The sequence below is a fragment of the Schistocerca piceifrons genome, chromosome 1 (assembly GCF_021461385.2).
Source record: "Schistocerca piceifrons isolate TAMUIC-IGC-003096 chromosome 1, iqSchPice1.1, whole genome shotgun sequence".
In the NCBI taxonomy this organism is placed as follows: Eukaryota; Metazoa; Arthropoda; class Insecta; order Orthoptera; family Acrididae; genus Schistocerca; species Schistocerca piceifrons.
In genome coordinates this window covers 234,868,924-234,894,801 of record NC_060138.1, presented here as the reverse complement: position 1 = coordinate 234,894,801, position 25,878 = coordinate 234,868,924, and the positions used below count along the sequence as shown (strand labels likewise).

The window sequence follows — 25,878 nt, the reverse complement described above, 5'->3', positions numbered from 1 at the left end:
TTTCCTTCTAGAGTGGTTGCAGGAAGCATATCCTACAAAACACCTCTATTTGGATTTAAATCATTTTCCGTGTGGCTAGTAGTGTCGTTACCATTATGGACGGGCATAGGATTCAAGCGTCGTCCCCGACCATGACAGCGCTTTTCCGAGGCTTCATTAGTTCTGTCCTGAACCAACTAATCACACTAAAAGGGGGGTTAGCCCTATTAGTGGTTTGTTCTTCTCGTCGCCTTTTACGACAGGCAGAACATACCGGAGGCCTATTGTTTTCCCGGGCCTCCACAGGGTTTATTATTATTATTATTATTATAAAATAGGGATACACTCATGAATTTATTAACAACTTAATAAGTTTAATTCACTGTAGAAAATAGACATTACAATAATAGTTTAAAACAAAATAACTCTACTCGTAATGTAACACTTGAGAATGCTTTGCTGCACACAAACAGCTGATTCGTGACAGAATCGTGGACAAAGCAAGCTTCATTTCTTTATCTATTATTTATTTATTTTACGCTTCTAGTTCCGTAGGATGAAACTGAACACAAATCTCCATGTTTATGGGAAGTGTCAGTACATTAAATTACAATAGAAAAGAAATAATAGGTAAAATAAAATGCTTATGACTTCTATTTAGACGACAAGTTATACGTTTACGCAAATGCAATTAACAGTATAGCACGGAAATAAGCTTAATTTTTCAAGGAACTCCTCGATAGAATAGATGGAGTGACTCATGCGGAAATTCTCCAGTTTAGATTTGAAAGCTCATGGATTACTGCTCAGGTTTTTGAATTCTTGTGGTGGCTTATTGAAAATGGATGCAGAGATTACTGGTCGTCTTTCTGCACAAGAGTCAAGGAGATGCAATCCAAATGTAGATTAAATTTCTGCCTAGTATTAACTGAGTGAAAGGTGCTAATTGTTGAGAATAAGCTCGTATTACTAGTAAGAAAAGACATTAAAGAATATATATATATATATTGAAAGGCCAATGTCAGAATACACAGACAAATGAACTGGATTCGACAAGAAGTTCACAAACGTACACCACTTATTGCCCAAACTGCCTGGTTCTGAGCCAAAAACACTCTTTGACAGTTACCACATAACACAATGCTGTACGTCATAAGTGAATGAAAATAAGCAAAGTCGACTACTTTTCGTGTCTATCACTCTCTCTCTCTTTGATGTTTTAATTTCAGTTAACATTGGGGAGCCCATTTAACACAATTATATACTTCAAAGTGGTGATAACACATGAACTGCCTTCTCAGAGATAGCCGGGGTTTATTGGCAACCGGAAAGTATCCAAAGGGACTTCGATAAATCTTGTTTTCAATGACCCATCTGCAATCCTACTAGATTAAATCATTACGGACCAAATAATAGTCACACGGGATAATTCCTCACCGGTTGCTCAATCAGGTAATTATTTGCAAAAAAAGAAATTACTTGCAATTCCATCCCCATCAACGTAACTTATGAAGGAAAGAAGTTCTGTGTGACTGACAGTATAGGTGGACTCGACCATCTGAAGTGAGAACTTACGGGTGGTCTTAATTTTCTCCTTCAAAATGTCTTCCATGTCACTGGATGTGTCACTAACTCGCCAGCTGATTGCGTCAGCTTAGAAAGACATTTTTGAAATTTTAATAGCAGCTCCTGAACCAAGGACTATTTTTACAGTTTCTTAACATGCATACATTAACAACTTTTCTGCCATTGCATGTGGTTTTTTGGCCTTGGGATAAGTTCGGCTACCTATCCAACTTCATGTACTTTCTTCAAAACATGTACCGATGTAGTCACGGGCTTCACTTTTTTTTTAGTCCAACAACCGACGAAAATGATTTACATCTTTACTTAACCGAGAGGATTGTTTTATTGACAAATGCCGTTTCAATTTACGCAACAACACTTTCGGGTTTTGGGCATGTTTTGTCATCTCGCCAAAAAACCCTTTAGATAAATAATTATCACTGTATTGGCTCTGAATTACTTTACTTTTCTCGGCCTCGACGGTTTCACTACTTGCACTCGAGGACGGACCACGCTGCACAATGAACTTATATGGATAATTTCGGAAAAATGCAGTTTAATAACAGTTTAACAGAAAATACTGGTGCAGCAATCACAAAATTCGGACAACTGCAGAGCACAGCTTTGATAAAACTGAACTGAATATTTAAACAATGGGAAGTGCAGGATGTAATAACAGTATTGCTGTTGATTGAAATAATGTGTTGTTGTCTGACATGTGCAGAAGGGCGACCAGTACACCCTGTTCTGCGACTGACAGTTAACGGCCTTATTCTTATTACACAATAAACCTTCTTCAGACTGAGAAGCTCATGTACACGATTCAGCATGGTTTTAGAAAGCGTTGCTCGTGCGAAACTCAGTTTTTCTTTTTCTCATACGACATACTGAGAACTCTGGATGAAGAACAACAGACAGATTCAATATTTCTATATTCCCGGAAAACATTTGACATGGTGCACCATTGCAGTCTGTTAACGAAGGTATGAGCATATAGAATAAGTTTACAGATATGTCAGTGGCACGAAGACCTCTTAAACAACAGAACCAAGTATGTTGACCTCTATGGCGAGTGTTCATCAGGGACAAGGGTACCATCAGAGTGCCGCAGGGAAGTGTGGTAAGGACCGCTGTTGGTCTCTAGACATCTCTAGACACATAAGTGACATAACAATCTGCGATTGTTTGCTGATGATGCCGTCGTGTACGGTAAAATGTCGAGTGACTGTGGAAAGACACAAGACGACTTAGACAAAATTTCGGGCTGGTGTGATGAATGACAGCCAGCCCTAAATGTGGAAAAATGTAAATTAATGGGGATGAGTAGGAAGATCAAACCTGTAATGTTCAGATAAAGTATTACTAGTGTCCTACTTGACGCTGTCATATCATTTAAATATCTGGGCATGGCGTTGCAAAGCGATACGAGGTGAAACGAGCATAAGAGAATTATAGTAGGGCAGACGAATGTTTGACTTCGGGTTATTTGGAGAATTTTAGGAAAGAGTGGTTCACCTGCAAAGGAGACCACATGTAGGACGTTTGTGCGACCTGTTCTTGGGTTCTGTTTGAGTGTTTGGGATCTGTACCAGGTCGGATTGAAGAAACACATCAAAGCAATTCAGAGGCGGGCTGCTAGATTTGTTACCGGTAGGTTCGAACAACACGTAAGTGTTACGGAGATGCTTTGGGAACTCAAATTGGAATCCCTGGAGGAAAGGCGAAGTTCTTTTCGAGAAATACTATTGATAAAATTTAGAGATCCGATATTTGAAGCTGACTGCCGAACGATTCTACTGCCGCCAGCATACATTGCGCGTAAGGACCACTAAGATAAGATATGAGAAACTAGGACTCCTAAGGAGGCATACAGACAGTCGTTTATCCCTCGCTCTATTTGCGAGTGGAACAGGGAAGGAAATGACAAGTAGTGGTCCAGGGTACCCTCCGCCACTCACCATACGGTGGCATGTGGAGTATCTGTGTAGATGTATACGTAGATTCCACCACGACCGCCACTTTCCCTTCAGGTAGCTCCTTAACTGTTTATGCTCTGCCGAATGCATCTCTTTCAATTCCTACCACTAAGAAAACTTCTGAATAGTATCGGGAATCTGTCCGAGCTCCTACGAGTGACAGACGTGACAACTCTGGTAAGGCGTAGTATCTATTCCTTGCATATCCTCGTCCAAGAATTTAGAAAACTTTAGCTACATTTTCTTCGACAGGTAATAGTGTTACTTAAAGCCGGCCCTATCCGTTGCTGCCTGATCTCAGGCATAATGTGTAGGTGTTCCACCCTTCCTCTCAATCTATGCCTACAGCGTTTACGGACGACTGTAAACGTCACGAACTACGAAGACTTGCACGACCCATACACATTACCCAGCAATACAAGTGCTGACAAAGTCACAAACGCAAAAACTAATTGTCAGGTGGAACTAAGAACACTACAGTTTCAGATTTATCTCTCCCTGAGACCCAGGAACTTGACGTCCAGTTTCTTTCTTTTTTACAATTAAATGAACACCCTTAGCTGTTTACAGACGTTGACATACGTCAACGGGGACAGATGAAAATGTGTGCCCCGACAATCTTACAAGGGAACATCCCCATCGCACCCCCCTCAGATTTAGTTATAAGTTGGCACACTGGATAGGCCTTGAAAAACTGAACACAAATCAATCGAGAAAACAGGAAGAAGTTGTGTGGAACTATGAAAAAAATAAGCAAAATATACAAGCTGAGTAGTCCATGCGTAAGATGGGCAACATCAAGGATAATGTGATCTCAGGAGCCGTTGTCCCGTGGTTAGCGTGAGCAGCTGCGGAACGAGAGGTTCTTAGTTCAGGTCTTCATTCGAGTGAAAAAGTTTAATTCTTTTTTTTTTGGTTTCAGACAATTATCACACTTCAGGCACTCACACATAACCAACTTCGCTCTCCAAAATTCCAGGACATGTTCAGATTTGCTTGGACATACGCAGGATTTGACGGTTTACACACGGAAAAATTTGAAAACGTTAAAAACATATGTTTTGACAAAGCACAGGGGAAACTGTGTGACTGTGAAACTGTTGCATTCATTTGTTGCAGTTTATGTGACAAACTCTTATGTTTTCATCACTTTTTTGGGAGTGGTTATCACATCCACAAGAAAACCTAAATCGGGCAAGGTAGAAGAATCTTTTTACCCATTCGCCAAGTGTACAAGTTAGGTGGGTCGACAACATATTCCTATCATGTGACGCATATGCCGTCACCAGTTCCGCATAGAATATATCAGACGTGTTTTCCTGTGAGGAATCGGTTGACCTATGACCTTGCGATCAAATGTTTTCGGTTCCCATTGGAGAGGCACGTCCTTTCGTCTACTAATCGCACGGTTTGCGGTGCAGTCGCAAAACACAGGCACTAAACTTATTACAGTGAACAGAGACGTCAATGAACTAACAGACAGATCATAACTTTGCGAAAATAAAGAAAGCAAACTCTTCACTCGAGGGAAGACTTGAACTCGTTCGGCAGCTGCTCACGCTAACCACGGGACCACGGAGCCCCTGTGCTGACACTGTCCTTGATGTTACCTATCTTGCGCATGGACTACTCAGTTTGTATATTTTGCTTATTTTTTTCGTAGTTTCACACAACTTCTTCCTGTTTTCTCGATTGATACGTGTTCAGTTTTTCAAGGCCTATCCACTGCGCCAACTTATAACTAAATCTGAGGGGGATGCGATGGGGAGGTTTCCTTGTTAGTATATATATATATATCTTTCTTTTTTTCCCCACACACGGCTCCTCAGATACAAAGCACGCCACATTTTCTTCTTGCATGTATAGGTCTCAAGACTGATACCGAGCTAGGCAGTGAAATGATTAATAAAGTGAACATGTGTACGGGATAAATCTCTGCTAGGCCTCCAATGTAGGTTTCAGTTGTTTTCCTAAACTTGTGGGGATCCTTATTTTTTGACAGACAAGGCTGGTCCAGTTCTCCGTTGATCTCCTACCTGAGCTTTTGCCCCAGTACTAACGACTTCGTCATCGATACAACTGAATCCTGAGCACGAAAGTTCAGTAAGAATTCGTGTTATTCATGTTATCTTTGGAGAACCATCGCTACAAGAGACTTAAAATAAATAAACCCTGAAAGTTTTAAAATACAAGCGTAAGTATCCTAACTGAGGCTCTGCTTTGAATTATGCTCCGCTGTTCCTGGGTACCCAGCGCAAAAAAATCCCTGTATAAGGCGCTATAAGTACATTACTGGCCACTAAAATTGCTACGCCAAGAAGAAATGCAGATGATAAACGAGTATTCATTGGACAAATATGTTATACTAGAACTGACATGTGATTACGTTTTCACGCAATTTGTTTGCATTGATCCTGAGAAATCAGGACCCAGAACAACCAACTCTGGCCGTAATAATGGCCTTGATACGCCTGGGCATTGAGTCAAACAGAACTTGGATGGCGTGTACAGGTACAGCTGCCCATGCAGCTTCAACACGATGCCACAGTTCATCAAGAGTAGTGACTGGCGTATTGTGACGAGCCAGTTGCTCGACCACCATTGACCAGACGTTTTCAATTGGTGAGAGATCTGGAGAAAGTGCTGTTCAGGGCAGCAGTCGAACATTTCCTGTATCCAGAAAGGCCCGTACAGGACATGCAACATGGGGTCGTGCATTATCCTGCTGAAATGTAGGGTTTCGCAGGGATCGAATGAAGGGTAGAGCCACGGGTCGTAACACATCTGAAATGTAACGTCCACTGTTCAAAGTGCCATCAATGCGAACAAGAGGTGACCGAGACGTGTAACCAATCGCATGGCGGGTGATACGCCAGTATGGCGATGACGAATACAAGCTTCCAATGTGCGTTCACCGCGATGTCGCCAAACACGGATGCGACCATCATGATGCTGTAAACAGAACCTGGATTCGTCGGAAAAAATGACGTTTTGCCATTCGTGCACCCAGGTTCGTCGTTGAGTACACCATCGCAGGCGCTCCTGTCTGTGATGCACCGTCAGGGGTAACCGCAGCCATGCTCTCCGAGCGAACTGTTCGTCCAGATGGTTGTTGTATTGCAAACGTCCCAATCTGTTCACAGAGGGATCGAGACGTGGCTGCACGATCCATTACAGCGATGCGGATAAGATGCCTGTAGTCTCGATTGGTAGTGATACGAGGCCGTTGGGATCCAGCACGGCGTTCCGTATTACCCTCCCAAACCCACCGATTCCATATTCCGCTAACAGTCATTGGATCTCGACCAATGCGAGCAGTAATGTCGCGATACGATAAACCGCAATCGCGAGAGGCTACAATCCGACCTTTATCAAAGTCGGAAACGTGATGGTGCGCATTTCTGCTCCTTACACGAGGCATCACAACAACGTTTCACCAGGCAACGCCGGTCAACTGCTGTTTGTGTATGATAAATCGGTTGGAAACTTTCCTCATGTCAGCACGTTGTAGGTGTCGCGACCGGTGCCAACCTTGTGTGAACGCTCTTAAAAGCTAATCATTTGCATATCACAGCATCGTCTTCCTGTCGGTTAAATTTCGCGTCTGTAGCACGTCATCTTCGTGGTGTAGCAATTTTAATGGCCAGTAGTGTAGCTTTCAAAATGACGTCTGTAACGGAGATGCGTTCGAAGCTGTTAGCTGTCATTGAGATTCTTTTGGGGGGAAAACAGAGCATCGCAGATATTCATAGACGCTTGCAGAATATCTGTGGAGACCTGGCAGTGAACAAAAGCTCGATGAGTGAGTGCGCTAGGCGTCCGTCATCATCGCAACAAGAGTGCGCCAAACTCTACGATCTCCCGTGTGCTGGCCAGCCGCACAGCTGTAACTCCCGCAATGCTGCAACTTGCGGACACTCTCCTGCGGGATGATCGATTGATCACAATCAAACACCTCGCTGCGCGACTGGACGTCCCTTCTGGTAGCGCTAACACAATGTCTACCAGTTGCGGTGCTCAAGTTGTTGACGTCGACCAGTAGAGTGTTACCCATGCGGGCATACAGGTCCTCCCAGCAAGATGACGTAGAGCCGTTGCATTGAGCGGAAATTATGTTGAAAAATAGGGTTCTGTAGTTAAAACAGAGGGGAATAATATGGTGTATTGGAATCCTGAATAAAGCGAACCTGCTTTATGAAACAAAATGTTGCGTTATCTGTTGAACGCCCCTGATATGGTCTTGAAATAATGTTACAGGCAATGAGCCACATATTAATCACTTTCCAAAAAGTCTTTCAGAAGAAGTCTATTATAACTGCAATCCTGCAGCTCTGACGCAGACATGCGGGGAGATTTTGTAGTAAACTACACTCCTGGAAATGGAAAAAAGAACACATTGACACCGGTGTGTCAGACCCACCATACTTGCTCCGGACACTGCGAGAGGGCTGTACAAGCAATGATCACACGCACGGCACAGCAGACACACCAGGAACCGCGGTGTTGGCCGTCGAATGGCGCTAGCTGCGCAGCATTTGTGCACCGCCGCCGTCAGTGTCAGCCAGTTTGCCATGGCATACGGAGCTCCATCGCAGTCTTTAACACTGGTGGCATGCCGCGACAGCGTGGACGTGAACCGTATGTGCAGTTGACGGACTTTGAGCGAGGGCGTATAGTGGGCATGCGGGAGGCCGGGTGGACGTACCGCCGAATTGCTCAACACGTGGGGCGTGAGGTCTCCACAGTATATCGATGTTGTCGCCAGTGGTCGGCGGAAGTTGCACGTCCCCGTCGACCTGGGACCGGACCACAGCGACGCACGGATGCACGCCAAGACCGTAGGATCCTACGCAGTGCCGTAGGGGACCGCACCGCCACTTCCCAGCAAATTAGGGACACTGTTGCTCCTGGGGTATCGGCGAGGACCATTCGCAACCGTCTCCATGAAGCTGGGCTACGGTCCCGCACACCGTTAGGCCGTCTTCCGCTCACGCCCCAACATCGTGCAGCTCGCCTCCAGTGGTGTCGCGACAGGCGTGAATGGAGGGACGAATGGAGACGTGTCGTCTTCAGCGATGAGAGTCGCTTCTGCCTTGGTGCCAATGATGGTCGTATGCGTGTTTGGCGCCGTGCAGGTGAGCGCCACAATCAGGACTGCATACGACCGAGGCACACAGGGCCAACACCCGGCATCATGGTGTGGGAAGCGATCTCCTACACTGGCCGTACACCACTGGTGATCGTCGAGGGGACACTGAATAGTGCACGGTACATCCAAACCGTCATCGAACCCATCGTTCTACCATTCCTAGACCGGCAAGGGAACTTGCTGTTCCAACAGGACAATGCACGTCCGCATGTATCCCGTGCCACCCAACGTGCTCTAGAAGGTGTAAGTCAACTACCCTGGCCAGCAAGATCTCCGGATCTGTCCCCCATTGAGCATGTTTGGGACTGGATGAAGCGTCGTCTCACGCGGTCTGCACGTCCAGCACGAACGCTGGTCCAACTGAGGCGCCAGGTGGAAATGGCATGGCAAGCCGTTCCACAGGACTACATCCAGCATCTCTACGATCGTCTCCATGGGAGAATAGCAGCCTGCATTGCTGCGAAAGGTGGATATATACTGTACTAGTGCCGACATTGTGCATGCTCTGTTGCCTGTGTCTATGTGCCTGTGGTTCTGTCAGTGTGATAATGTGATGTATCTGACCACAGGAATGTGTCAATAAAGTTTCCCCTTCCTGGGACAATGAATTCACGGTGTTCTTATTTCAATTTCCAGGAGTGTATATCTGCGAAGATAAGGAGCAGAAAAGATCATATGGCCCTTTGGTCCATCTGAAGGTGGAAATTGAATGTGCATTTGGCTGTTTTTGCAGGGAATTCCATTCTGGGGAGTTCGGCTAGCTGGTGTAGGTCTTCTTTTATTTGACACCACCTCGACAGAAATGATTATGAGGACAAAACACACACACCCAGTCCCATGCGGACAAAATTCTCGACTCTGTCGAGAATCGACCTGGGGTCACGTGATTGAGATTCAGCAGCGCTAACCACTGGACCACGAGCTACTGACTCTTGAAGGTGGAGGTACAAGATTTTTGACAATGGCCCTGGTATCGTCAACAGGCAGGTGGCCTGCCAGCATGGGGTAAGCCAGACGAGCGTGCCGGTTCGTCGCACAGACTACCATGGTGCTGGGAGTTCTGTCATGCACCCTAGTCACAGATGAGGATACCTTTACGAGGTTCGGCATCGACAACCTCATCAACCACATGTGGGTTACGAAGGATCCCTATGGTATGGTGGCAGCGAACCATCAGCACCCGTTCAGCCTCAATGTGAGAGCCGGGATTATCGTCGAACGCCTTGTGGGATCAATCATCCTTCCACAAAGCCTCGCAGGCGAGGCATAACCGCACTTGCTGTGCATGACTCTGGCTCTCCTGCTGGAATACATCCATTTAGCGGTACTAAACGTAACGTGCTCCAGGTCACTGCCGATTTGAGTGTGAAGCTAAGACACCAGCACAGACATAACAATCTATCCTTCCAGCCGGTGTGCATCCATTGGAATGTATTTATGCCGGCGATATGTTCACATGAACTTTTTTGTTTCGTATCCTTTAGAGATCGGTTCCTGTAGTTTCGCTAATTCAGAAAAAGTACCTTGTATATCGATCAGTCCAGAATAAAAAGCATTGACTGACTCAGTAATTTCGTCCTGATCTTCTTTCCGCAATACAGTGGTCGGTCGTAGACTCCGTGCCTCTTATTACATTGTTTCACGCCTGCGCCGCGTGTACACGTTCAGTTCTCCGGCTGATGTTTCAAACATTCTTTCTCGATTACGTGAAACAAATTTATCCAAAAATAATTAATAAACGGGTTTTCTCCCACTTGTTGCCCTTCTCCCACCGCTTATAAACACTTGAAAATGGATATTTTCCTACGTTTAGATTTGGAACTAATAGCGTGGAATAAAAATACACGAGAAACTGGATCATTACAATACCCGCACTGTGCTTCGCACGATAAAGAAGCCTAAACGTCAGCCATCACTGAACGACATCTCTATCTCCTACCGTGAACTCAATTTCCGTGTGGGATACTTGCTTTTTGAAAGCACCTGCAGCACCAAGTGGGAGCGCTGACGTGTTTGATGAAACTAAGGGTTACACCAGTAATGAGGTATAAGGGGCAGCCGAATGAAAACGAAACAAATGTAAAAAAGTAAGTAAAGTGTTTATTATTTCAAAAGTATTCTTTCATCCAACTGTGAGACAAGACTGCCAGTGCCTTCACGAAAAAAGTGTTGCTGTTGCCTATGGAACCATGATCGTAACCAGACGCGCACCTCTCCGTCTAAAGGAAATCGACGGGGACGAAAGATTTTTCCGGGTGGTAAAAGGCGGCCGGGGCGTTGGGATCGCCACCCTCCCCTTCCTAGTGGCACAGCGGGGAGAGGCTGTAAAGTACCTTCACGAAGGACACCTGCCCAGTAATTGACTTGCCCCACATACTTTGTTTCACACCTTATAGTTCCACGTACCAACTACGTTACTGCGCTTCTGTTTCTGAGGTGCGACTTTCTATCTTAACAATTTGAAAGAGTTATGGGACGTGTATTGTAACTGTGCAGGAGACACACAGAAAAATCGTGTTTAACGAGATCAACCGCAAGTAGGAATTTAAATTGTGCATAGCTTTGACTGCTCAGATTCAACAACAATATCTGGTTAATTCAACAAGCAATAGCGCTCTTTATGATAACACACACTAGCTGTGACATGTGAGATTAGGTCAAATATGCGAAATGATGGTCGATTTCAAGTTCCCTACCCTCCTCTCTCCTTATTCTCCGCTATTTTACTCCGCACCCTCTATTAAAAATATAGTAAAGTACGAGGTCTAGCCACAGGGATGAAAAGCAAAAAGTCTACATTCTGAAAAGCAACGAGAATGTAAGCTTATACTATAATACAGTTAAGCGACAGTTCAAGGAGTTCTCTGGAACAACGGCTTAACTGAAAACCAAATCAGTAAGTAATTCGTACATATTACACTATCACATCATGTATTCTGAACCATGACATTTCATTCATATGTGCCTGAAATATAGTCCTTACACAAGAGTTTGAAATTCATAAAAATACTATTTAAAACGTTTGATGCTCCATATCTCGATCTCAACATATTCCAGTTAAGTCGCTGTTCCAAGGAACCTCTAAACTGTATTTCATTGCATTGTGTGTATGAGAGCAGGGTGCTTTGGACCTTATTCTAAAGCCAATTCCATATGTTTCAGATTTGAGTTTTGATGACTATGACGCCCTAGATATCGACCCAGATCCTGTCGCAGGTAAGTTTATCGGCATATAGCGCATCATTTCGTGGTTCAGACTGCACGGTAAACGGTACCTGCCCGGATAACTGAATGGGTGAGCCAGTTCAGAGGGCCGAGGAAGATTAATGCACGCACCTCCTCATTAAAGCATTGTGGGGTTTCTACCAAACTTCGGATTGCGGACGGCTCTATTTCTTCTTTTTTTTTTTTAGTTTCGACTGAAGGAATAAGCCTCTTCTTTCTTCTACTTCTTCATCTACATAGATACTCTACAAATCACATTTAAGTGCCTGGCAGAGGGTTCATCGAATTACATTCACAATCCTCTATTATTCCAAACTCGTACAACGCGCTGAAAGAACGAACACCTTTACCTTTCCGTACGAGCTCTCATTTCCCTTATTTTATCGTGGTGATCGGTTCTCCCTATGTAGGTCGGCGTCAACAAAAATTTTTTCGCATTTTTGAGGAGAAAGTCGATGATTGGAATTTCGAGAGAAGATTGCTTCTCAACGAAAAACGCCTTTGTTTTAATGACATCCATCCCGAATCCTGTATCATTACCGTGAGACTTCTCCCTTATTTAGCGATAATACAGAACGCACTCCCTTCTTTGAACTTCTTCGATGTACTCCGTCAATCCTATCTAGTAAGGATCCCACACCGCGCAGCATTATTCTAAAAGAGGACGGACAACCGTAGTGTAGGCAGTCTCCTTAGTAAACCTGTTACATTTTCTAAGTGTCCTGCCAATTAAACGCAGTCTTTGGTTAGTCTTCCACACAACATTCTTTATGTGGTTCTTCCAATTTATCGAGTGGTTCTAGGCGCTACAGTCTGGAACCGCGTGACCGCTACGAATCCTGCCTCGGGCATGGATGTGTGTGATGTCCTTAGGTTGGTTAGGTTTAAGTAGTTCTAAATTCTAGGGGACTGATGACCTTAGAAGTTAAGTCCCATAGTACTCAGAGCCATTTCAAGCATTTTTTCTTCCAATTTAAGTTGTTCGTAATTGTAATTCCTAGGTGTTTAATTGAATTTACGGCCTTCAGATTTGACTGATTTGTCGTGTGACCGAAGTTTAACGGATTCCTTTTAGCACTCGTGTAGATGACCTCACACTTTTCGTTATCTAGGGTCAACTGCCAATTTTCGCACCATATAAATATCTTTTCTAAATCGTTTTGCAATTTGTTTCGATTTGCTGATGATGTTACTAAACAACAAACGACAGCGTCATATGCAAACAACCCAAGACGGCTGCTCAGATTGTCGCTCAGATTCTTTATATAGATAAGGAAAAAAGCAAAGGGCCTATAATACTACCTTGGTGAACGCCAGAAATCACTTCTGTTTCACTCGATTTCTTTACGTCAATTACTACAAACTGTGACCTCTCTGACAGGAAATCACGTCACATGACTGAGACGATATTCCATAAGGACACAATTTCACTACAAGCCACTTGTGTGGTACAGTGTCAAAAGCCTTCCAGAAATCCAGAAATACGGAATCTATTTGAAATCCCTTGTCGATGGCACTCAGCACTTCATGCGAGTAAAGAGCTAATTGTGTGTCACAACAACGATGTATTCGACATCCTTGTTGACTGTGTCAATAGACCACTTTCTTCAAGGTAATTCATGATGTTCGAACACAATATATGTTCCAAAATCCTGCTGCATATCGACGGTAATGATATGGGCTTGTAATTTAGGGGATTACTCCTACTATCTTTCTAGAATATTGGTGTGACCTGTGCAACTTCCCAGTCTATGGGTACGGATCTTTCGTAGAACGAACGGTTGTATGTGATTGTTAAGTAGGAATTATTTCATCAGCATACTCTGAAGAGAACCTAATTGGTATACAGTCCGGACCTGCTTTTATTAAGTCATTTAAGTTGCTACACTAATCCAAGGATATCTACTTCTCTCTTTCTCATGTTGTCACCTGTTCTTGATTCGAATTCTGGAATATTTACTTCGTCGGAATTTCGGAAGGCTGAGTTTAGTAACTGCCTTGGCAGCACTGTCTTCGATAGTATTTCCATCGCTAACGTGCCGAGAAGGCATTGACTGTGTCTTGCCACTAGCATACTTCACATAGCGTGGCCCCTCCCGCCGGAGGTTCAAATCCTCCCTCGGGCATGGGTGTGTGTGTTGTTCTTAGCATAAGTTAGTTTAAGTAGTGTGAAAGTCTAGGTATCGATGACCTCAGCAGTTTGGTCTCTTAGGAATTCACACACACATACTTCACGTACGACCAGAATCTCGTTTGGATTTTCTGCTATGTTTCGAGACAAAGTTAAGTTGTGGAAATTGTTATAAGCATCTCGCATTGAAGTCAGCGCTAAATTTCGAGATTCCGTAAAAGATCGCCAATCTCGAAGATATAGCGTCTGTTTAAAGTTGGCATGTTTTTTTCGCTGTTTCTGTAACATGGTTCTGAAACGTTTTGTGTACCAAGGAGGATCAGCTCCGTCGTTTGTTCTTTTATTTGGTATAAATCTCTCAACAGCTGCCGATACAATTTCTTTGAATTCAAGCCACATCTGGTTTACACTTACATTGTTAATTTGGAAGGAGTAGATATTGTCTCTCAGGAAGGCGACAAGTGAATCGTTATCTGCTTTTTTGAATAGGTATATTTTTTATTTATTTTTGGAATATTTGGCGGTTACAATATTCAGCCTCGCTACGACAACCCTGTGTTCACTGATTCCTGTGACCGTTTTGATGCTCGTTATTAACTCAGGATTATTTTACTATTCGCGTGGGCACATGAACTAACTGCTCGAAATAACTTTCAGAGAATGCATTTAGCACAATTTCGGATGATGTTTTATGCGTACCTCCGGAATTAAACATATATTTTTGCCAACATATCGAAGGCAAATTAAAGTCACCACCAATTACAATTGTATGAGTCGGGTACGTGTGTGAAATCAAACTTACGTTTTCTCTTAACCTTTCACCAACTGTATCTTCTGAATTATAAGGCCGGTAAAATGATCCAACTATTATTTTATTTCGGTGGCTAACAATGACTTCTGCCCATACTAACTCACAGGAACTACCTACTTCAATTTCTTGACAAGATAAACTACTTCTAACAGCAACAAACAGGCCACCGCCAACCATGTTTAGCCTATCTTTTAGGAATACCGTTCGCAAAAATTTCGAGTGAGCTTATCTCCGGTCTTTGTCAGCTTTCAGTGCCTATAAAAATTTGAGCATCAGTGCTTTCCATTAGCGCTTGGAGCTCTGGGACTTTCCCAACACAGCTATGACAATTTACAGCTGTTATACCGAAGGTTCCTGTGTCTAAGTTCTTTCTGTTTTCGGCCTGGATCCTTTGTGACTGACGCCCTTTTTGTGTTTTTCCGTGACCCTCTAACCTAAAAAACCGCCCAGTCCACGCCACACAGCAATTCCTATCCGTGTAGCTGCCACCTGCGTACAGTAGACTCCTGACCTACTCAGCGGAACCCGAAACCAAACCACTCTATGGCGCAAGTCGAGGAATCTGGAGCCTACACGATCGCAGAACCATCTAAGCTTCTGATTCAGAGCCTCCACTCGGTTCTGTACCAGAGGTCCGCGATCGGTCCTGTCGACTATGCTGCAAACTGTGAGCTCTGCTTTCATCTTGCAAGCAAGACTAGCAGCCTTTACCACTTCTGTTAGCCTCTCAGAGAGAATCCCTTCTGATCCAAAGTGACAAACATCATTGGCACCGACGTGAGACACCTCCTGCAGTTGGCTACACCCTGTGCTCTTCATGGCGTCCGGAAGGACCCGTTCCACATCTGGAATGGCTCCACTCGGCATGCGCACGGAGTGCACATTGGCTTTCTTGCCCTTCTTGGCAGCCATGTCCCTAAGGGGCTCCATGACGCACATAACGTCGGAGCTTCCAACTATCAATAATCCCACCCTCTGTGATTGACCGGATCTTGCAGGCTGAGAGGTGTTCTCTTCGGTGTTACCCACTGGAAGCCGGATAAAGCGCGATACAAATATTGCTGATACCAGCTGTAGCATTAACCACTTTTACTAAAAGTGTTCCATCATTGTAGGTTATTGTTAGCATCCTGTAAAATTATGTCTGACGAACGAAAAATTAGTCACCCCCACGAGTCATAACCTAGTACCGTGTAACACGGCATCCACCCTTGATGATGGCTTCAGTTCAGCGAGGAAGGAGTATCCACAGCCCACTGATCATGAAGATGTGGTAGAAAGGGCAACCTACAACTTTTAAATCATCATACGAGAGACATTCCCAAAAATTATAGAACCACCTACAGGCGGAACTACATGTTTTATGTATCTTGTTGCGAGCCTAGACAACAGTTCAACTGGCACATGTACGCAACTTTTTTTTTTTTAACGACAACAGTAGAGAGTCTCTTGAGAGCCCTCCTCAGCGTCTTTAGCGCTCAACGTCGACGAGTCTGCAAGTTTAAAACGGTGACAAATATTATGCCCGGTGAGTTTATTCTGACAAGCAGAGGTCACTGGCGGTGGAATCGCCTTTTTGAAACCATCCCAGCTATCACACGCTGAAATCATTCACCTTTGTGGGCCTTCATTTGCGATTAATCGACGAAAACAAAATCGGAATTTCGCGTGATATGGCATTAAGAAAAAAAGGACAAGTTAATCCATTTACATGTGCAATAGTGCCAATAGTGTAATTTAAATTACAAAAATGTACATTTTCCTGTTGGCAATCTTTTTTTCTTTTTTTTGAGTCATCAGTTTTCTGAATGGTTTGATGCTGCCCGCCACGAATTCCTCTCCTGTGCTAACCTCTTCATCTCAGAGTAGCACTTTCAAACTTACGTCCTCAATTATTTGCTGGATGTATTCCAACCTCTGTCTTCCTCTACAGTCTTTGCCCTCCACAGCCCCACCTAGTACGATGGAAGTCAGTCCCTAATGTCTTAACAGATGTCTTATCATCCTGTCCCTCCTCCTTGTCAGTGTTTCCCACACATTTCTTTCCTCTCCGATTCTGCGCAGAACCTGCTGATTCCTTATCTTATCAGTCCACCAAATTTTTAATATTATTTTGTAGCACCACATCCCAAATGTTTCGATGCTCTTCTGCTCCGGTTTTCCCACGGTCAGTGTTTCACTGCCATTCAGTGCTGTGCTTCAAGCTACATTCGCTGAAACTTCTTCCTCAAATTAAGGCTTGTGTTTGATACTAGTAGACTTCTCTTGGCCAGGAATCTCTTTTTGCCAGTGTTAGTCTGCTTTTGAGGTCCTCTTTGCTCCGTCATTGGTTAATTGGATGCCTAGGTAGCAAATTTCCTTAACTTCATCTACTTAGTGACCATCAACCTTGATATTTAATTTCTCGACGTTCTCATTTCTGCTACTTCCCACTACTTTCGTCTTCCTTCGGTGCCTCTCAGTCCGTATACTGTGCTCATTACATTGTTCATTCAATTCAACAGATCATATAATTCCTCTTCACTTTCACTCAGGATAGCAATGTTATCAGCGAATCGTATCGCCGATATCTGTTCACCTTGAATTTTAATTCCACTCCTGAATTTTTCTTTTATTTCCTTCATTGCTTTTTCAATGTACACATGAAACAGTAGGGGCGAAAGACTATATCTCTGTCTTACACCCTTTTTAATCCGAGCACTTCGTTCCCTGTCGACCACTCTAATTATTCCCTCTTGGTTCTTGTACGTATTGTATATTACGCGTCTCTCGCTATAGTTTACAGCCCTCCCCGCCATTTTTCTCAGAATTTCGAACATCTTGCACCATTTTAGACAGTCGAACGCTTTTTCCAGGTCGGCAAATGCTATGAACGTGTCTTGATTTTTCTTTAGTCTTGCCTCCATTATCAACCGCAACGTCAGAGTTGTCTCTCCGGTACCTTCCGAAAGCCAAACTGATCGTCATCTAACACACGCTCAGTTTTCTTTTCAATTCTTCTGTATAATATTCTTGTCAGCAACCTGGATGCATGAGCTGTTAAGCTGATTTGTGATAATTCTCTCACTTTTCAGCTCTTCCAGTCTTCGAAATTGTCTGGATGATATTTTTCCAGAAATCAGATGGTATGTCACCTGAGTCATACATCACATACACCAGCGTGAATAGTCGTTTTGTTGCCACATCCCCAACTGATTTTAGAAATTCTGATAGAGTGTTATCTATCCCTTCTGTCTTATTTGATCTTAAGTCCTCCAAAGCTCCTTAAATTCTGATTCTAATTGTGGATTCAGCATCACTTCTAAAGCGACTCCTGTTTCTTCTTGTATCACGTCAGAAAAATCTTTCCCCCTAATAGAGACCTTCAATGTAGTCCTTCCAACTATCCGCTCTATCTTCTGCATTTAATAGCAGAATTCCCGTTGTTACTAACCTTGCTCTTAATTTCACCGACAGTTGTTTTGATTTTTCTATAAAGTCAGTGGTTCCAACAATTATTTCTTTTTCGATTTCTTCACATTTTCCGTGAGCCATTTCGTCTTAGCTTCCGTGCACTTCCTACTTACTTCATTCCTCAGCGACTTGTGTTTCTGTATCCCCGAATTTCCGTGAACATTTTTCTACTTCATTTCTTCATCGATCAGCTGAAGTATTTCTTTTGTTACCCATGACTTCTTCGCAGTTACCTTCTTTGTGCTTATGTTTTTATTTTCGACTTCCGTAATTGCCCTTTTTTGAGCTGCCTATTCCTCTTCAACTGTACTGCCCATTGAGCTATTCCTTATTGGTGTTCTATAGCCTTTGAGAACTTCAAGCGTATCTCGTCATTCCTTAGTACTTCCGTAACTCACTTCTTCGCATATTGATTCTTCCTGACTAATCTCTTAACCTTCAGCCTACTCTTCATCACCACTACCCGTACACTGTGATCTGAGTCTATATCTGCTCCTGGGTACGCCTTACAATCCAGTATCTGATTTCGTAATCTCTGCTTGCCATGATGTAACCTAACTGAAATCTTCCCATATCACCCAGCCTTTTCCAAGTATACCTCCTCCTCGTGAACAGAGTATTCGCTATTACTAGCGGAAATTTATTACAGATCTCAGTCTTTCTCCTCTCTCATTCCTTGTCTCAAGCCCATATTGTCCTGTAATCTATTCTTCTGCGCCGTCCCCTACAACTGCATTCCAGTCCCTCATGACTGTTAGATTTTCATCTCCCTGTACGTGCTGTATTAGCCTTCCAATACCCCCATACACTTTCTCTGAACTATCGTTATCGGTGTTGGTTTGCTGTCGATTCTGATAAGAACAACCCTATCACTGAACTGTTCACAGTTACACACAGTAACACACTACCTTCCTATCCATAACGAATCCTACTCCCGTTATACCATTATCTGCTGCTCTTAATATTACCCTATACTCATCTGATTAGAAATCTGTCTTCTTCCCAATTCACTTCACTGGCCCCTACTATATCTAGATTGAGCCTTTGCATTTCTCTTTTCAGATTTCCTAGCTTCCCTACCACGTTCAAGCGTCTGACATTCCACGCCCTGACTCGTAGAACGTGACCCTTTCGCTGGTTATCCAATCTTTTTCTCATGGTCATCTTTCCCTTGGCAGTCCTCTCCCGGAGATCCGAATAGGAGGACTATTCCCGAATCTTTTGCCAATCCAGAGATCATAATGACACTTTTTCACTTACAGGCCACATGTCCTGTGGATGCACATTACAGGTCTTTAATGCTGTGGTTTCCATTGCCTTCTGCATCCTCATGCCGTTGATCATTGCTGATTCTTTCGCTTTAGGAACAGTTTCCCACCCCAAGGACCAATGGATAAGAGAGTGCCCTGAACCTTTGTTCGCTCCTCCGCTCCTCCGCCCCCTATGACAAGGCAGTTGGTAGAATGAGGGTGACTTCTTATGCCATAAGTCTTCGGCCGCCAAAGCTGATTATTAATCAGAATTTAAGCGGCAGCTGGTTTCGAATCTGGGATCCAGGAAGCCAGGAAGTTTTGATAACTAATCAAGTACGCTACCCTAGAACATGAGGTTACAACGTCAGACAAGCGTTTAGGACATAAATCCTTGTTGCACTATGGAGAAACTAACTCAGATGAAGAATTAAACGGAAGAAGGGATTGTAAGTAAAATGAAGTCGAGCAATATAAGGAACAGTAGTAATGAATGCAATAATCGTGGATGAAAATATAGTATCATGAAACAGAAGAAATAAAATCGACATAGATACATGAAAATAATTACAACTGTAGTATGCTCAAAGGTTCCAAGCGGAAAGAAGAAAACATTACAGCTATTGAAAAAGCTAATATGGCGATTAAAATGATATGACAAAGGACCAGAAAAAATTAAACTTAAACTAATTAACTGAATAAAAATAATGTTAAAAGCTATTTCGATAGAGATTTAAAAATAAAAAAATTGCATGTACCAAATGAGATTGGAACTCACGACCTCCTGTACATAAGGCTTGTATTATAGTCATTACACTACACAACCACCCTCAGTAACATTTTTTGCTTAACGCTGTAGAACATCACGCGAAACTCCAACATTTTTATTCGTCGTTTACTTGCAAATGAGGGCCCACCAGACTGAATGGCTGCAGGATTTCATACCTGGGACCTTAACCTTTATCACCGTACAGATGGTTTCAAAAAGTCGATCCCATCACTGTGGAACTCTCTTTATGAGTGTATGACCGCGTTACAAAGTAAAATCGAGCAACTTTCCGAGTACTATTGCATGAAGCAGGTCGTTTACCTGTGGTGAAGTTTCTGAGTCGCAAACAGAGATAAAATTTAGAATTTTACATTAAGTATGACATCGGGTTACGCCACAGCGCTACTGATTCCCTGCCAGCAAGACTGCTGGTAGAATCCAATGGCTACAGGCCTCTAGGCGGTTGTGCGTCAGTGAAGGTCCCATTGGCCGGTAGCCGCGTCCCATTCGTAATGAATTGGAGTCATGTCTGCAGGACGTGCAGACCGAGGGAACATGCAGAACACAGAGTACCACAGAACTGCTCGCCAAACTTCTAGCGCGAAATTTATTCATGTGCCAGTTACGGGAGGGAATAAATTACTCATCTTAGGATCTCCTGTAACGTATTATAAAATATCAAATTCGCAGTAACCGATATGACCTTTTTCCTTCGCGTTTTAATTTGCTGGAAAAATTGTATTCACACCCAAGTTTTTTCATGTGTAGTTTAGAATACAATTCTCGCTTTCAAACCAACAAGCCGTAGTCAAGAATTCCGTAACTAAAAGAATAACACATAACTAAAATAACATGAAATTAAAAAAATCTGTCATTGTAAACTTGTAAGTTTATGATTATTATTAGTTCTTTCTGTTGTTGTCTCTATTCCAAAGACTGGTTTGTTGGACTCTCCGTGCTCGACAATACTGTGCGTTCATCTCTGCAGACTACTGCAAACTACACTACTGGCCATTAAAATTTCTGCACCAAGAAGTGCGGATGATAAACGAGTATTCATTGGACAAATATGTTATACTAGAACTGACATGTGATTACGTTTTCACGCAATTTGGTTGCATTGATCCTGAGAAATCAGGACCCAGAACAACCAACTCTGGCCGTAATAATGGCCTTGATACTCCTGGGCATTGAGTCAAACAGAACTTGGATGGCGTGTACAGGTACAGCTGCCCATGCAGCTTCAACACGATAACACAGTTCATCAAGAGTAGTGACTGGCGTATTGTGACGAGCCAGTTGCTTGGCCACCATTGACCAGACGTTTTCAATTGGTGAGAGACCTGGAGAATGTGCTGGCCAAGGCAGCAGTCGAACTTTTTCTGTATCCAGAAAGGCCCCTACAGGACCTGCAACATGTGGTCGTGCATTATCCTGCTGAAATGTAGGGTTTCGTAGGGATCGAATGAAGGGTAGAGCCACGGGTCGTAACACATTTGAAATGTAGCGTCCACTGTCCAAAGTGCCGTCAATGCGAACAAGAGGTGACCGAGACGTGTAACCAATGGCACCCTATACCATCACGCCGAGTGATACACCAGTATGGCGATGACGAATACACGCTTCCAGTGTGCGCTCAACGCGATGTCGCCAAACACGGATGCGACCGTCATAATGCTGTAAACAGAACCTGGATTCTTCGGAAAAAATGACGTTTTGCCATTCGTGCACCCAGGTTCGTCGTTGAGTACACCATCGCACGCGCTCCTGTCTGTGATGTAGCGTCAAGGGCAACCGCAGCCACCTGCAAACGTCGAATTGTTCGTGCAGATGGTTGTTGTCTTGCAAACTTCCCCATCTGTTGACTCATGGATCGAGACGTGGCTGCACGATCCCTTACAGCCATGCGGATAAGATGCCTGTCATCTCGACTACTAGTGACAGGAGGCCGTTGGGATCCAGCACGGCGTTCCGTATTACCCTCCTGAACCCACCGATTCCATATTCTGCTAACAGTCATTGGAGCTCGACCAACGCAAGCAGCAATGTCGCGATACGATAATCCGCAATCGCGATATGCTACAATCCGACCTTCATCAAAGTCGGAAACGTGATGGTATGCATTTCTGCTCCTTACACGAGGCATCACAACAACGTTTCACCAGGTAACGCCGGTCAACTGCTGTTTGTGTATGAGAAATCGGTTGGAAACTTTCCTTATGTGAGCACGTTGTAGGTGTCGCCACCGGCGCCAACCTTGTGTGAATGCTCTGAAAAGTTATTCATTTGCACATCACAGCATCTTCTTCCTGTCTTAAATTTTGCGTCTGTAGCACGTCATCTTCGTGGTGTAAAATTTTAATGGCCAGTAGTGTACATTCATTTCAACCGGCTCACTGTATTAAAGTCTTCGTCTCTCTCTGTAATTTTTAGCCCTTACTCTTCCTTTCCGTACCAAACTGACAAATACTTCATGCTTTAGAAGTGCCCTGCCAACCGACCCGTTCTCAAGTTGTGCCACACAAATCATTTCTCCCCAATTCGAATCCGTACCTCCTCGTTCCTTATACGATCCATCCATACAATTTTCAACGTTGTACTGTAGCACCAGATTATGATAGCCTCTATTCTCTTCTTGTCTGAACTGGTTGTCGTTCACATTTCACTACCATACAAAACTACTCTCCAAATAATAAACTCAGATTTCGTCCGAACAGGCCGCAGAAGGCCCAACGGTACAAGCGGACCGCCGAGTCAACCTCAGCCAAGAGGCGTGATTGGATGCGGATAGGGAGAGGCATGTGGTCAGCACACCGCTCGTCCGGCCGTTGTCAGCTTTCGTGAGTGAAGCCGCTACGTCTCAGTGTAGTTCAGTGATTCCCTACCAGGGGTAATTACTCCTTGAGAGGTAAAACAAAATTTTCTAAGGGATACAAAAAAAAAAGGTTCGGTAGCGTTTGGGTCTCGAAACTAAGCTATTTTCAAACGATCGTTATCATTATTATCACTATTTCGTAAAACTGTAATGCTAATAACAAAAGTTACCAATAATTAGATTTTTTATTTATCGTCGTTGTATCCAATGCAAAGGGTATTCTAATCAGATTTTCACTTGTGCTATCCACACTGTACACACACAACAAAAATCAGTAACATGACTGGTGTATACTTCCATCGGCTGAAAGCATGAGGTAACGATATTTAGCTCACACAAAAGGAGCATCTGTTGAAAGGTGAGTAGCAGTGTACAGAGAGCCATGTAGGCTGCTCCACCTATGGAATATCGGAGCTGTTACATCTGTACATCTGTCACATCGCCACTGCATGTCACAAATATAATTGCAATTTCCTTACCTGTTGTAACGCATATGTGCGATTATACCAACGCACAACTTCCCAAGCCCAAGATCCTCCGATGTATAGATAGTCGTAAGAGCGAAAGTTATTAACTGTTGCTCTTTTAAACTTATAATCATGAACAAAATGTTCTATAACTTTTAGCTGGGGCCAATGTTTGATTACAAAAGGATGAGTAACATCAATCACAGATGAATCCGATCGAGATGCAAATTTGCACAACTGATAATAGAAACTTAATCCACTTTCTCTAATATTAGTTATGCAGTCCTCGTCTTCTTTAGTAGTGTACACTAACCACTTGTTACGATATTTAACTGACTGCAAATCAAAACTTGCCCATACGTTCTAACAAGAGCCGTTACCGTGTTCATTCGTATCCTTGTTGCCAAGAGTGAAGTTCAAAACACCGCAAAACACCAATGGCCCATGCAAGATGACTTGGGCACCTACGTTGTGGTTTGATAACTGGCAGCTATATAAGTAATGAATCTGGAAAGACAGGGTCAGTCGTCGAGCAGCCGCAAGTGCAGTAGCATCGAGACAGATTAATTATGCCGCCTTATTTTAGGAGGAGTGGGCGTTCGCGTTTTACAGTTTTTAATGCAATAGACAACATTTCTATTACTACCAAGGATTACGTAGGTGCCCAAGTCATCTTGCGTGAGTTTTGAACTTCACTTTCGCTAACAAGGATACGAATGAACACGGTAACGGCTGGGTCACCGTTGCTCTTGTGCGTGGACCAAAAGTCGATAAAGTAAAAGGGCTAGTTAATTTCAAGTCACGTGATGTCGTCGCTTATCGGACATTTCAGATTTGTGAAGTTTACAACAGAGATAAGGGTTCATCGTATTACATGTCGACTATGCCTTTGGTTCTCAGGACCAGGAATCATCGTAAAATAAATGAATCGGAATCAGTCTCAGTGTGGGTGAAAGGCGTTAACAACTGCAGTTTGAATACGTCAGAAAGATGTGTCATCTTATAGAGTACGCCCGTTGTGTCAGGGTACATAGCCAGTATTGGACAAAAGCGAGGGATGTCGATCTGTATTCCTAACCCTATGACGTGGCGCTGGCTGCTCCAGACTCATAGGTGAAAGCAGCCTCTCTGTAGCTGTGCATTCGCGCGCAACGTGACATTACGCTGTGTGCTCTGATCGATACCAGTGCTCAGTTTTGTGTGGTCAGCTGGTATGGGTGGTTACCTCCATGCGGTCCAGGACAGCACGAGGCAGAACAGCGTGCAATGAGCCGGATTTGGTGCGAGTCAGCGCCCATGATCCCTCTTCTGTCTCAGTGTGGTGTGGCCTCCAAGCCAATAAACAAGCAAGCGAATATCTGTTCTACTCGTTATCTCACTACACATGACGGTGATGAGTGTTTGACAACCATACAGGCTTCATCAGTGAGTTACACAATTTTAAAGTTAGAAGAGCTGCCTGATACCGGTAGTATCCTAACAAGAGCTACTCTACAGTTCTAACAGTCAGCGGAATTCATAATTTTGCTTAAGGTCGTTTGATTTTTAATTTCATGTCGTTTTTAAACTTACAATATGTGCATTTGGTGATTTTTTCCCGCCATTATAATTGTAGGAGAAGTGAGCTCTGGCGTGTGAAATTTAATGTAGCCTCTGAGGTGTTTAAACAATTAAACAGTGGTGGCAGCATGATGAGGAGGGGAATTATTTAAACTTCAACATTGTCTAAAAATAGCATTAGCGGATTTAGGATATGTTACAGCACGTGATACTGACAACTATACGGTTTAAAGTAAGCTCCAGGACAACCTGTTTCAACTGTAACATCAGAAGGGCACTTATTAAACTCAGGGGGAAAGGTGGGCTTTCGGGTAGGAATTGGAGTTACATGGTGCTCTGTGACATGACGATTTTGAATTTCCTACCAAACTTAAACTTAGAATGATAACTGTTTAAATGTAACTCTTCAGGCTTTCCCGGCGATCTAATGACATCTTGGGTTGTCGGGTGTTCTGCCGGATATCAGCGTCGTACTTGCACGATATTTCAGTCACGTAGCTCGTAACCTTCATCAGGTGCGACCTAAGACTGCTCCTCGAGTGGACCTGGTCCAGTATTTATGCCTATGGCCTTCCTCCTCCACCAACGGCTGCAGGCGCTTCCTCTGTGGTCCGCGCCCATTCCCTGCGACCCGCTGAAGCGTTGCTGCTCCGATTTCCGTCCGCTG

The 25,878-nt window shown here is 43.7% G+C and overlaps 1 protein-coding gene across 4 annotated transcripts in view; it reads left to right on the top strand.

The window, feature by feature from the left end:
• The window catches only part of LOC124785945 (inter-alpha-trypsin inhibitor heavy chain H4-like), a 213,198-nt gene that overhangs the window by 160,234 nt on the left and 27,086 nt on the right, over positions 1 to 25,878 (top strand). For all 4 annotated transcript variants that reach the window (XM_047254225.1, XM_047254223.1, XM_047254224.1 and 1 more), the window contains exon 14: positions 11,833 to 11,886. In XM_047254225.1, the coding sequence (XP_047110181.1) occupies positions 11,833 to 11,886 (54 nt within the window). The remainder of the gene's footprint in view (positions 1 to 11,832; positions 11,887 to 25,878) is intronic.